This window comes from Helobdella robusta (genome assembly GCF_000326865.2).
Source record: "Helobdella robusta unplaced genomic scaffold HELROscaffold_3, whole genome shotgun sequence".
Classification (NCBI taxonomy): Eukaryota; Metazoa; Annelida; class Clitellata; order Rhynchobdellida; family Glossiphoniidae; genus Helobdella; species Helobdella robusta.
Genome location: NW_008704501.1, coordinates 1,282,640 through 1,296,088, shown reverse-complemented (window position 1 = coordinate 1,296,088; position 13,449 = coordinate 1,282,640). Strand labels below are relative to the sequence as shown.

The 13,449-nt window shown below is 30.2% G+C and overlaps 2 protein-coding genes across 2 annotated transcripts; both read right to left on the bottom strand.

Moving 5' to 3' along the window:
• Positions 1 to 4,049: 4,049 nt before the first annotated feature.
• On the bottom strand, positions 4,050 to 6,839 carry HELRODRAFT_161090 (hypothetical protein; the record flags this gene model as incomplete). Its single annotated transcript, XM_009021058.1, has 9 exons — positions 4,050 to 4,251; positions 4,364 to 4,631; positions 4,745 to 4,817; positions 5,022 to 5,133; positions 5,375 to 5,578; positions 5,802 to 5,973; positions 6,071 to 6,247; positions 6,327 to 6,446; positions 6,764 to 6,839. 9 exons carry the CDS (start codon positions 6,837 to 6,839, stop codon positions 4,050 to 4,052), a joined length of 1,404 nt encoding a protein of 467 aa, XP_009019306.1.
• A 914-nt stretch (positions 6,840 to 7,753) lies between these two features.
• HELRODRAFT_161089 (hypothetical protein) lies at positions 7,754 to 13,184 on the bottom strand (the record flags this gene model as incomplete). Its single annotated transcript, XM_009021057.1, has 11 exons — positions 7,754 to 8,017; positions 8,896 to 8,963; positions 9,189 to 9,384; positions 9,717 to 9,905; positions 10,129 to 10,242; positions 10,673 to 10,869; positions 11,605 to 11,678; positions 12,290 to 12,445; positions 12,513 to 12,676; positions 12,744 to 12,827; positions 13,023 to 13,184. 11 exons carry the CDS (start codon positions 13,182 to 13,184, stop codon positions 7,754 to 7,756), a joined length of 1,668 nt encoding a protein of 555 aa, XP_009019305.1.
• Positions 13,185 to 13,449: the final 265 nt, after the last annotated feature.

The window sequence follows — 13,449 nt, the reverse complement described above, 5'->3', positions numbered from 1 at the left end:
AAAACAACAATCATTATAATTATAACAACAACAATTACGACAACAGCAATAATTATAACAATGTTATCACCAACAATATTGATGATGTAAACAACAATCATACCAATAGTGACAACTTTAACAACAACATCAACAACAACATCAACAATAACAACAGTGCCAACACTGTAGATACCAATGCTACAACCCACAGCGCAAACATCAGTTGCAATTGGAACATCATCAATAGTGACAACCCTAACAACAACATCAACAACAACAGCATCAACAATAACAACAACAACAGTGCCAACACTGTAGATACCAACGCCACAACCCACAGCGCAAATATCACTTGCAAATGGAACATCATCACAAGAAGCAAGAAGAACCACAGCGATGATAATGATAATAATAACGTTAATAATAATAATAATAATAACGTTTTTAAATATTGTCAAAATAATATTAATAATATGTAGTTAATTAAATAAATTAATTCGCGCTTCTCGGCTGAGCGTTGATATTTACCTTAACAACCATAATATAAACAATCTTGCCGTTAAAATTTTAAAAATCGCGTTTTATATTGTTTATAGTTATTAAATTTATTTTATTGGTTTTCTGTTTTAATTAAATAATTTATATAAATTCATAATTACTTGTTCCTTTATATCAAATATCTTACATACCTTATATATAATGCACTGAAGATGAGTTATTTATAACTCGAAATAGCTATTTGCAAATTTATTTAATAAAATTTTTTTTAAAAACAATAAAATGTCTAATTTCTCTGAAATTAATAAATTAAAAAGAAATATAAAAAAGTTGAACAATGTTGAAAGTAGTGTTGAATTTTTTAAATATATATATATATATATATATATATATTTACAATATTCTATAAATTCTACCGAATGTTCATTCAGAATCGAAATATGGCCTTATTTGCAGCATGAATTCGAAAAATAAGTTTATTTTGAATTTTAATAAACTAAACGTTCACCAAAAAACTTTATTGAGAAAAATCGAAAAAACGAACTACAAACATATTAACGCCAAACAGTCGGTAGAATTTATAGAATATTGTAAAAATTATGGTCTATTACCAACATATATATATATATATATATATATATATATATATATATATATATATTGGTTCATGTTTTTACAGAATATATATATATATATATATATATATATATATATATATATATAAGTGATTGGTTGTCCTTGTTAAGTTCTCACTATTTCATCTATTAACATTTTCACCGTTGTTACTTGTCACTTTTACTTCTAATAAATATTTTGTACATATGCTTTCATTTAAAAATTTCATCGTATTTTGAAAAGTGAGTGAAATAAATTATGTATCTATAACCAATGTGTCGTTTTTTTGTATGGTTGTACTTGTTTCATTTCTATAAATGGATTGGATGCGATTGGTCCTTATATATAGTTTATTTGTTTTTTGCGTGTTTATAGTGTATGAGTAGTTTATATTATTATTATTGCTGTTTTGTTGTTAATCATTATTAATATTACTGTTGTTTCTTTAAAATGCTTAAGTTTACGAAATTTCGCTCGAGAGATACCACGTGTATGCGCGTGTGTGTCAGTATAGTAACATTAAATAAAGACTGTTATATCATAGTATATACAAGCAGTACTAGTTAATAAATTCCCAGCCAATGCTCACTTTGATAGGCGAGTATTGAAAAAGCGAACTTGCATTACAAGTGATTATCCCACCTTATGTTGCCAAACTTCCAATAACCTGATCCGAAAAAAAATTTCTAGCATTTACGTTCGATGTATCTTAAATTTAACCTTCCAGGTTTGAATTAATATATTTTAATAAATCTGGACACTCTTACCATCTCTTCTATTATTCTACCTGATTCTAAAACTTGATGTTTCTCATAATTTTTGTAGTCTAGGCTTTCTTTATCTTTGCTCTTTCTTCTCAGATTAAAAGTATTGCTGAAAGTTTTTACATCTAAGAAGCATAAAAAATCTGCCTTTTCTTAGCGATTCTACTCTTCTCTTACTTGTTTTTTTCATTAATTTTTTCTAGGATTGATTATTGTAACTCGCTCTGCAATGATCTTTCTGATTCTACACTCTATCCTTCTAACTTCTGCTGCTCGTCTAGTTGCTCGTGCCCCTATCTTTTCTTATATATCTCCATATCTTGTTCTTTTGCACTGGTTACCTATAAAATATAGAATAATTTTTTAAATTTGCACATTTATGTACAAGTTTTCATCCAAATAATTTCCTAAGTAATTATCAGATATTTTAATTGAACCTAAACGCCCCGGTTTACGGTTGTCTTTTCGTTCTTAACTCGTTTTAAACACTCTTTTGCTAAATATGCGTTTGCTTTTTCTGCCCATTTTCTCTGGAACTCATTACCTCCTTTCCTAACTTCTTTTCTCTCACTTACGAAGTTCAGAGCGTATCTCAAGAACCATCTATTTGTAAAATTCACTGAGGAGCGCTGTTAAATATCGCGGAAATAGCGCTTTACAAACTGATTAGGGGTATTTGAAGATCACCAACGATTATCGTTAATTCTTCTCTTTTTCGATTGTCAAAGATTAGGATTATCATCAATGTTTACAGAAATAAAGTCTTTATCATTTATGCGATACTAAAACATTCAAAACTTATGAACAACAGAAGTCGAAGACCTGCTCCAAGCAAAATTATTTTTAAAGTTTTTATAAACCCGATAATTGAAACCGAAACTCTTTTGCAAACATGATTGTGAAAAGACTCATTCTACAACAAAAAATTTTTGCGTTTGAGCGTACGCATTTAACACCATAGAGCGGATCCCCGAATTATGCTAAAAAGGTTAGTATTTAACAATCAGAAAAGTAAACTCAATAAATGGTGTTACAAATTTTTTAACGACTTCCCCATACGGGATATTGTCTTCTCTTACAGACACATCTTTGAGGTGGATTCTGAATAACCGTTCTGGACGCCATTTAGCGCTTCTTTTCGACCACTCTGCCACAGATCAGTTGCTTTAACTAACTAATAGTACTTATGTGAACGGAAGGGTCATTGTCGAAAGGTGATGGATACGGCAAAAAGATCTCCGCATATCACATGCTCCATTTCAGCGTGCTATGCATCGTTTAGAGCGTATTCATATACGCTGCTTCTGTGTTGTTGATTCCTCTGAACCTAGGAAGGGTGTTAGAGACCCTTACACTTTTTTAAGACCTAAGTAGAAAATAGATGGGAGAAATTTATTCAAATAATAAAAAATTATATCTACATAAAAAATTTTATTTACGGCAAAAAATTTTCATAATCGACTGCGTTATGAATAAGCTCAAATATGTGATTCAAAATGAAATAAAAAATAAACGAATAATGATCCAAACCGGAAGTGCTAAAGAGAATTAGGAGCACAATAATAATCATACGTCGTGTAAGAAATTATTTGGTTAAGCAGGAAAGAAATAAATTAATAGTAAAAAAAGTGTATATTGACATTTACTTTACATTTACAATGTAAACAATTAAGATGTTTTAAAAATGGTTAAAAATTATCTTGGGTCGTATTGAAATTCGAAAAAAAAATTCCAACACAAAAAATTCATAAAAAAATAAAACAATCAAAAAAATAAAATAATCATGCGCCAAAAAGTAAAAAGTCAGTGACTGAAAAGGAACGTTGTCCACATACATGCAAACACACGCACACACGCGCACGCATACACACACAACCACATACAAAGCTACATGCAAGAAGCGTGTTTGGCATCATAGAAGACGATGAATGCGTAGGTCAGTGGTGGTAAAGTGAATGTTTGATCGGAAGATTGGTGCAAGGGATTCAAGCCAGGCATCTCCCTGTCAGACACCATCATCATTCTTCTGCCGTTCAACTTACAATATCTAAAATAATAGTGATAAAATCAACAGTTATAAGATAATTATTGTTATTTTTATTAATGATTAGCCTTTTCATTCGTCATTTCAAACATTATTTCAACACCAATTTCATTATTACAAGCGCAACTAAAAACTTAATAAATTATTCACTTCGATAAAATGGGAAGATCCTTATGTGAATATTTTTCTTCTTCTTTCTTTTTATTCTCTTTATAATCATTATCAGGCTCCATTAGGTAAACATGTCTATCGAGATTTTTAAATATTCCAACAAATTTGACATCAACAGATTTGGTAGGGTGCAAATTGAGACCATACAATGTAACACTTCCAGCGCCATACATTGAACTGAAATCATAATAAAATGACATTAATTTAGAACGTAAGAATGGGAAATGAACAAAATGAAACAAGAAACAAATTTAAAATAATGCACCTATATTGTGTACAGTGAGCATACATCCTGAATGTCGGCAGAGAACTACTTGCATTATTCAACTTAAATGCACCAAGCCTATGTATCGTATCTGCATTCTTGAAAGTGTTATAAGCACTTTTCTTCACATCATTATCAATATCACCGTTATCATTCATCGTATTATTCTTCTTATTATTATTATAGTTGTTGTTGTTATCTTGTTTGTTGACATTGTCAGAATGTCTAGCACAGTTGTATGGAACGTATGGATCCTTCTCAGCAGCCACAGTCTTGTAAGTTGTGACATCATCTGGACGATTTTTTGCATCATTTTTAAATGAATGAACAAAGTTGACGTCGTCGTTATGATAAGCACGGATACTGCAGGAGAGTTTCAATAAAAGCACAAATGACCCGACCAACTTTTTGTGAAGCCATGATAACCAATAATCCTAAAAAAATATTTGTTGTACAATTTTTGAACTGTTAACACGTTCTAACAAAGTAATGTTGGTTTTGTTACTAATAATAATTATTAAAACAAAAAACGGTAATATTAAATTAGTGAGCATCATCAACCTATGCCAATACATTCACTGAATAAAAAACTATTGTTGCTCGTGTTATGAAAAACTATTACTTTGTAACAAAAATTATTATCAGATTATTTTGTAACAAAAATTATTTTCAGGTAAGAAACCGGATTGGGATTCATATCCAGATCAAGCAATGAGTAATAATATCCATACAATGTCTGTCTCATCACCGCTTTTACTCCCATTAAAGCACTCAGGCCTAACTTGTCCAGCCATCTGAAACACAAAACTCAATCAAATGAAAATTTGAAATCAATGGTTTGAAGTTTTCTACATTGTAAGATGTGATCATTAGATCACTAGTTTGAATCTTGTTAAAAGTTATTGTAACCTACATAACTCATATTAAATTCAATATATAGCTGGAATCAGCAAAATATGTAAAAATAAAATTTTATTCATTAGATATGAATTAAAAATTGTACATTGACATGGAGAAACAGAATGAACAACATACAAGAAAGCAGAAACAAATCTGTCGGAAACATTGGGAGTTCCTGAGTGCCACGCATCACTTGTCTCTCCAATCCAGATATGTGTTGCCGGATAATTGCTTCTTGAGACTGCCTGTTTCACATTGTTGATGCTTTCTGCCAGGTTGGCAAAATTTTGAGGATTCAAATAATCTTTGTATGTAGCAACGTCGCCTCGGAAGTAATAGCTGCAAAGTCAGATTGGATGGATTTAAAAAATTAACAGTAATCAGAATTAACTTCAACAAAAATTTTAAAAATTATGCTGAAGAAAAACAAATTGAGACATTACTGATGAAATGTGACAGCTCTCAGGTTTCCCGCCATTTTGTTAACAACGCTATATGATGAGTAAAAAATGTACATAATTATTTTTATTTTAAATGTTGATGATATTTGTATATTAAGAACCTTGTAATGTACTGAAGTTCTAAGCCATTCATAGACACAACATCAGGTCCAACTATGAAACTTTTCTTGTACATTCCCTTGCTCTGATAATAGCTCAACAGCTTCTGCAATATGGCAAAATCTTCACCAAGTCTTTCTGGAGTTATCAAATCAGGCAACAAGCAGTCTGGTTCTTTTGTCGATAAACAAAAAAAATAGTTTTATACATATTATAAATAATAATGTCACTTCAAAAGATTAGTAAAAAAAACTTTGAAGTGAAAAAATACCATTTCCAAGTTCGAAGAGAAGATCAGTTCCATTTAAGAATTGTGCAGCAAAGTTCAAAAACTGGATAGCATTTGAGGGGTCCCAATTGTAACCAAATCGAACTTGAACATTAAAATCAAACAGCAACTTGGTATTTGTTGATGATGTCAGTTGCAACAGATTAATAACATCTTGTTCTGCGGTACATCATTCGTATTTATAAAATAACGTCAGTGAAGAAGACAGGTATGTTAAACAAAAAACGAGTGTTCTTACTGGTGATAACATAAGGTTTCGGTTGAATCCCACTGGCATCCACAGTCTCAACTGGAAGGTCAAAAAATGAATAATCAGCTGGACTGCCACCTATTCTCAATATTGACGGAAACAAACCATCTATTAGGGTGTGCAGTTTCACAGATCTGTAATATATAAATGAGTGTGTGTGTGTGTGTATGTGTGTAAATATAGCTAGTTACATAGTTGTCCAGTGCTCACCATGACAACGTCATTTTTTTAAAAATTAACAGTATCTGGTCCAGTATTCTGTGATGTGTTTCAACTAATTCTAATGCTAATTATGCTAATGCTAATAACATGGCAATCATATACTACAATACATAAACTACATTATTTTTTTATATAATTCACTTTCATAATTTTCATAATATATATTCTATTTTATGTTTTATTTCTCATTATTTTCCAGCGACCGTAAAATTTCTTCTGAACTTCAGTCACCCTGCTTGTCATTGTCATGAGTATGGCAATCATATATATATATGACATGTTTTGTGAATGACTATCAATTTTAAATTTTGATGATGAACTTTATCATTAGCAATCGATCATTTCATAATCGTAATCATAATTATTAAAAAACAATTGAAAAAGGACAAAACCTGAAATCGAATTTCTCCCAGTGTTCATCAGGGTTGAACATTTGAGAATCAATGCAGTAACTTATAAAAAAGTCTTCCACCTTGTTCACTATCTTGTCAGAATCCAATTCAATTTTACATACATCACCGTCATTCGCGAAAATAATAACAGAGCAAAATGATAATAAAATTAAATTAAAATAAAAGATTGACATTTTCTACTTCCGTTCCGACTCTCTAAAGCCTAGAGTTCATAGTTAAGGAGGGTTCCCCGGTTTAGCACTTTCAAATCTTGATAAAAAAAATATACTTGAATGACGAAGCCAATCAAAATTCAGTCCACACACACTGATTTAATCCAATCGCAACAGCCATGCTGATCATCTTATTTATTTTTATATCACCACAAGCTGACAGATTTAATTGAAACTAAATGCTTTTAGCCCTGGGAATTCCCAAGTAGCAGCAAAACAAACATATGATTGATGCATACATTAATATAATATATCTATATTTCTGTGTGTGTATGTGTGTGTGTGTGAGTTTCTACGAGTGATTGATAATCCCCCATAAACCATAATCGACGATGTTAGCTGAGCACAACTTTATTATTGACCCACCATTTCTATTAATAAAATAAAAACTATAATATTACATCAATAATAGTAAAAATAATATTAACAACAACAACAATAATAATAAGTTAATGACCCTTCATCCTTCATTCAGCATCTGTGCACATGAAATAAAAAATTGAAATGAGTCGTATAATAATTATACAAATACGGGATGTTCTTATTATAATTTTAGTGTTAAAAAACTTTAAATTTTAGCGTTGGATCGATTTGGAGATTTTTTATGAGGCTTTTTCTCAGTTTTAAACTCTGATTCTGAATCGTGATCGAGACTTTCTTGTTCTTTATAAATGGATCCAACTTGGTGAAAAGTGAATTGTCCTGGTGCGTTGTTCATTATGCTTTGTCTATCCAGGTCATCATGAATCTGAATTAATCTTTGCAGTTTTATTGATTTTTCTAGCTTGTTAATGACTCCAATTTTGATGAACATTGCCCTCAAAGCTACAGCCTGTTAACAGTTAGAAATAATTTTAAATTAAGTCGATAATAAAAGCTGGAGGCTGCAGGATATAATTATAATAAAATAGCTATGAATAGCTGTTTTTCATAACTATAAAGCATATAAACAACTTTTAGATAATATAGAATTTTTCCCAAACTAATTCTATATAACGAAATTTCTATATAACGAATTTTTCTCCTGGAGCCATCAAATTCTTTATACGGAGGTCCGACTGTAATTGAACCTGACCTGTACTAAACCCATAACTGTCTTAATTTTGGGATAAAATTTGTCATATTTACCATCGTTGACGGTAAGATTGCAGTTCAGAAATTTAGGCTTTTGCTTATGGTATCGGTTTTAACAGTATACCTCAGAGTTTCAAGGCCGCTGAGTCTACCCAAAAACTAGCGATGATCGCAGTTTATGACGAAAAATATGATATGATTGTCAAAAATAATCGTTATTTATAAATTAATAGATAACAATAAATATACAGTGTTACTAGCTAATAATGATCGATTGACTCAATAATAAAATTACACATACTTTACACATTATAAATATATTATTTGTATCTTAAAACTGAATATTTATAAGAAATTATAAAAAAACTTATAAGAAATAATAGGAAGTTTTACGGAAAATTTATAAATAAACAGTAAGGTTTTGTGGGAAATGATAATAAATATGGAAAAGTCAGTAAACCTGAAGTTGCTTTGGCCTAAATTTAGGAAAGCAATTTTTCTGTTACAGAGTGAAGAATAGATGGCATGTATATTACAGAGTTAGTAAGAAGTGAATACCTAACCCTGATCAACCAATTCTTATCTTTCAATGAGTATAATCAATAATAAAAAATATGAGAGCCCAAACTCACCCACCATATCAACACAAAATGAACTGCACGAATCTTCTTCGCTCGAACTCATGCAGATCAACTGGTGATAATCTTGAATTTTTGTGATTAACGCTAATATATTTAGAATTAGATATGCATAATTACTGGTTCACAATTATAAGTACTGTTGAAAATGTTGAAAATACAATAAAAAACACAAAATGTTTATTGAACATTTTATTCAATGGAAATTATTTCTGAAGAAATATTACTACAAATTAACGGAGAAAAATCTGTAAAATAATACAAATGATGAAAATTCGATAGACAACAAACCTTTAAACTTGAAGGCACTTTTCCACAAATCAGTAACAGTGCTTGAGTCATCGAACTTCAAAATGATGCCCGATGAAGAGAATGATGGGTCAGGAGTTTCGTGAATCAATATTGAAGGCACACTGAATGCATCCTGACCAAATATGAAAGTACAGCTGGATAACTCACCGCAAAGTTTGGTCCACTCTTCTTTGTTCTCAAAACCAAAACATATGATATATTAATAATATTAAAGTGGTATACGAAACGGTTTTGATAAACAAATTGCGTTTCACTGAAAACTGAACTGACATAAATTCTACATATTTTATTTAAGAATGATCAAATATCAATTACTTTTTTATGAAATGGATCAATTATGCAAATTATTGACGGATATTGATTTTTCAGTTTTAACCAAAATTTTCGAAGATCTTTCGGAGATTTGGAGATTCCAGGATATATTTCATACATATCACTATCCTTGTAATTGCAAAGTTTTTAAACCAATAAAATTTCTGTTGACGAAGAAAAATTGCAAAAAAATACTTCTTGAAAGTAATCTTGAGCAGAGCAATTCAGTCCCAAATAAAAGTCTTCATTTGGTGTGTAACCAGCTCTCGTTAATATTTCTTTTATATTATCTAGCGTGCTTTCAAGTTTTTCTCCTGCTACCACTTTTCCAGTTTGTGCAGCTGCCCCTCGCGATTCCTTACCAACAACTTTTGTATTTATTTCCTGTTGATTGTTTCAACAACGTAACAACAAATGTGATGTAAACCGTGGTTAGTTATATAATAAAATCACAAAAAGTAAAAAACTGACAGCGAGTGGCTGTGGTAGGTTTTCATTTTGATGTAATGATATTATTTTCGTCAGCGCAACAGCTACCTACAATTTTATAATAATTGCTTATTTAAAGCAATATTAAATATAATGAACACAAATGCCAAGCAAAAACTTTGTGTAGAGGCATATTAGGTGATGGTATGATCAAAACTTCTTTAATACAACTTAACAGTCCAGAACTTGTTACACTTATCATAGGTGTAGGTATTGTGAAAGGTGACGTAATCTGCAAAATTAAAAACAAAAAATTCTTTTTTAGAGTCATTAAATAACAAATGAAAAACAGTGAAAAACAAATTGGAATTACATTTTAAATGTTCAAATGGTCAAAAGCAGGGGCGTCATTTCAGATATGAAATGGCGGGAGGAGCTATTTATCATCGTCTCAGGTATGATATGAATGATGTAGGAGGAAACGTAGCGGATCAAAAATTTTGAAATGACTTTTTTTGCTAATCCGTCTATTTTTGTTTATTGTCTTTTATACAGAATCCTTCAATATTAACTAAATATTTCATTTTTTATTAGGTGAAATTATTACATAAAAAAATATTACAATTAATTATAAATTGAACAATTATGATTCTTTGGCTGGCTTCCCTTGCGTAAAGACCGCCCCTGGTCAAATATGGTTAAAGCGATTTTGCATTACTGACCCCGATATTATAAAAATCAGAAAGGTATTTGAACAAAGGAGCTTCCTGTAGAAACGATGATGCATAGCACAATGATTGAGAAACAGCAGACTTGCACGTCAATCCAGGCATAATAGTTTCCAAGAAAGATGTATCTTTTTCTTTTGGTTTGACAACAGGATCTACATTTGTTGCACTTTTCTTTTTTCCTGTATTTCCTCTGTAATAAACATTCCAGAAGTTTTTAAATAACAGTATCTAATAATGTAAACAATTTATTTATTAATTCTTTTGTTTTTCAAACGTTTTATTTGCTGCTACTATGAAATGGATGACAAGAGAAAGCGGTGCTTCTTCTAGTGAAACCATACAAAAGAACAGTTTCTTAATTATCTTATTTGTCTCGCATTTCAGACAAAAAATATTTTTTACAGTTAATTTTGCAGAAAAAAAATATTTGGTTAACAATCAATAATAAAAGGACGAATCATGTTTTTAAATGTGAAATATTCAAAATAATTGACTTTTAAAAATTTCTATTTCATATTTAAGGTTTCTACATTTTTTCCGGAGATTTAAAAAGAATATTAAAGAGACATATGGCATCATGAATATCCTTAAAATTATAACTAAGGATACGAAATACATGCGTAATACCGGTAAAGTTGAGCTGAATTATGAAGCCCAACAGAGAAAATAGAAAAGAACTCCAAAATAAAAATTATAATGGCTCAGGGAGATGTTTAAAAATGAGTTAAATATTGATAGTGTAAAATCAAACAAAATTGTCTCAAGAAAGAAAGCAATGGACGTGACACATGACAAGAATGCATGAAAAAAAAGAGCACCAAAAAATGTAAAAAATTTTAACGAATCAATGACAGAAAGAGAATAAAGCAAAAACAGATAAAAAAGACTGCTTAGATAAAAAAGACTGCTTGGAAAAAGCAGACCTTTCTTTCTTTTCATGGAAAAATAATCTAGGAAGTTGCCAGAAATGATGAAGATAACCATTGTCGTAGTCTGCCTTGGTTGCCAATGGGACAGTGGGTGGTGTTCAAAATTAAAATGTTGGTATTCAAATGTCCTTTTAGTAAAATACTGGTAAAATAATAAATTTGGTAAAATAATTTTGATGAGTTCTGCAGATGAGTTAATGTTGTACCGTCAAGATCCTAACAGATCGGCAGCAAATAGAAATGGGGGTGGTTCCTTAAGCCACGACAGTCTGGAATTTGTTGCAATGTAGCTACGTGAAATTATTTTGACGGATGTATTTTGGAAAAAACTGAAAACTGAAAATGTTTGCGTAAGCCTTCTCGAGAAGGCTTACGCAACATCCTCCGAGAACTGCTAAGATGTTCTAATAATAATAATTATAATAATAATAATTTAAACGAGAACATATAAAAATATTCGATAAACAAACGATTGCGTAAAACTAAACTTCAACTGCACACGAATCTTTATTATTGAAAATTTTCACCTCATTTTATTCTTTAAAGAATAAAATGAGGTGCAAATTATTTATGATTGTTATAATTCGATTGCCAATAAGTAATTTTTTAAAAAAGTTTTGTAATAGTCTATAAATAAATTTAATAAAAAAAATAAAACTTTGAAAAATAAATTATTTACTTTGGATCATTTTTTTTACTTTTTGTGACACCAGTCTTTTTACTTGTAATACTTTCTGTATCTGATGTCGCTTCGTTATCTTTTTCCTCTTGTTGAATGACTTTTTCAGTTTTTTTAGCATCGAAATATTCTACTTCAAGTTTGTAAAATATTTCCCTTTAATGAATAAAATTTCATTTGAAAAATTGAAACTATCTTAACAAAAACCTCCATATTGCCTTACTTCAATTCATCATCAAATGCCAACTGATCATATGGACAACAGTTGAAAAACTTTTTGGACAGCACCTCATTAATGATCATAATTGATTGTTCTGTGTTGTGTAATGCCTTGTCTGTGTCAGCAACAAAATTATAGGAGTTTGGAGAAGAAAGAGTTGATACATGCTGCAAATTTATTTGTTAATGTTCACAAGTGAAACATTGTACAAAAACAATTATTTTACACATATACTTTAATCATGTTTTTCACTTTGCAATAAATATCAATTTCGAAAGCCGGTAACCCATTGCCACTGATAATAAATCTGGCATGAATCTAAAAATTATATTATTCAATTTTGTTTTAATGTCGAAATTAAGTAAATAAATAAATTAATTCAACACCTGTGACAACGTTGGCCTGAAAGCAAGATTGTGAAAGTAAGAAGACTGAAATTGTTTAGTTTAGCTTTTAGCAGCATTAAAAGTTAACAAGCATAAAATAAAATTATTAAGTAATAATTAAATCAACCAAATATGCATTAATATCTTCGGGATTGTCATAAAAGAGTGAGTTAGCGACATCCTCCATGTGTTCCAGCACTTCCTTTCCTAATCCATTTGGACCAAAGTATGTTAATGCTTCCCCTCTCAATATAGATATTTCTTTTCTATCAACTTCTTGTGTATCCATTGTTCACATTTACAAAGTAACGAGCTTACACGAAGCAAGAATTTAACAAGATATGTAATTAATAATCCTATTACCTTAAAATTTAAGGCTTAAATAATACAGCCTAACGAGTGTGCCAGCTGAAATTGATAACAGTCAATTGTGTGTTTCTATAGCGACGGTTTTTATTTACACTCACTACAGCACTAAACTATTAGAATTCTATGTATATTATTAATAACACATAACTAGAATAATAACATATAGATTAATTCTATATACTTAG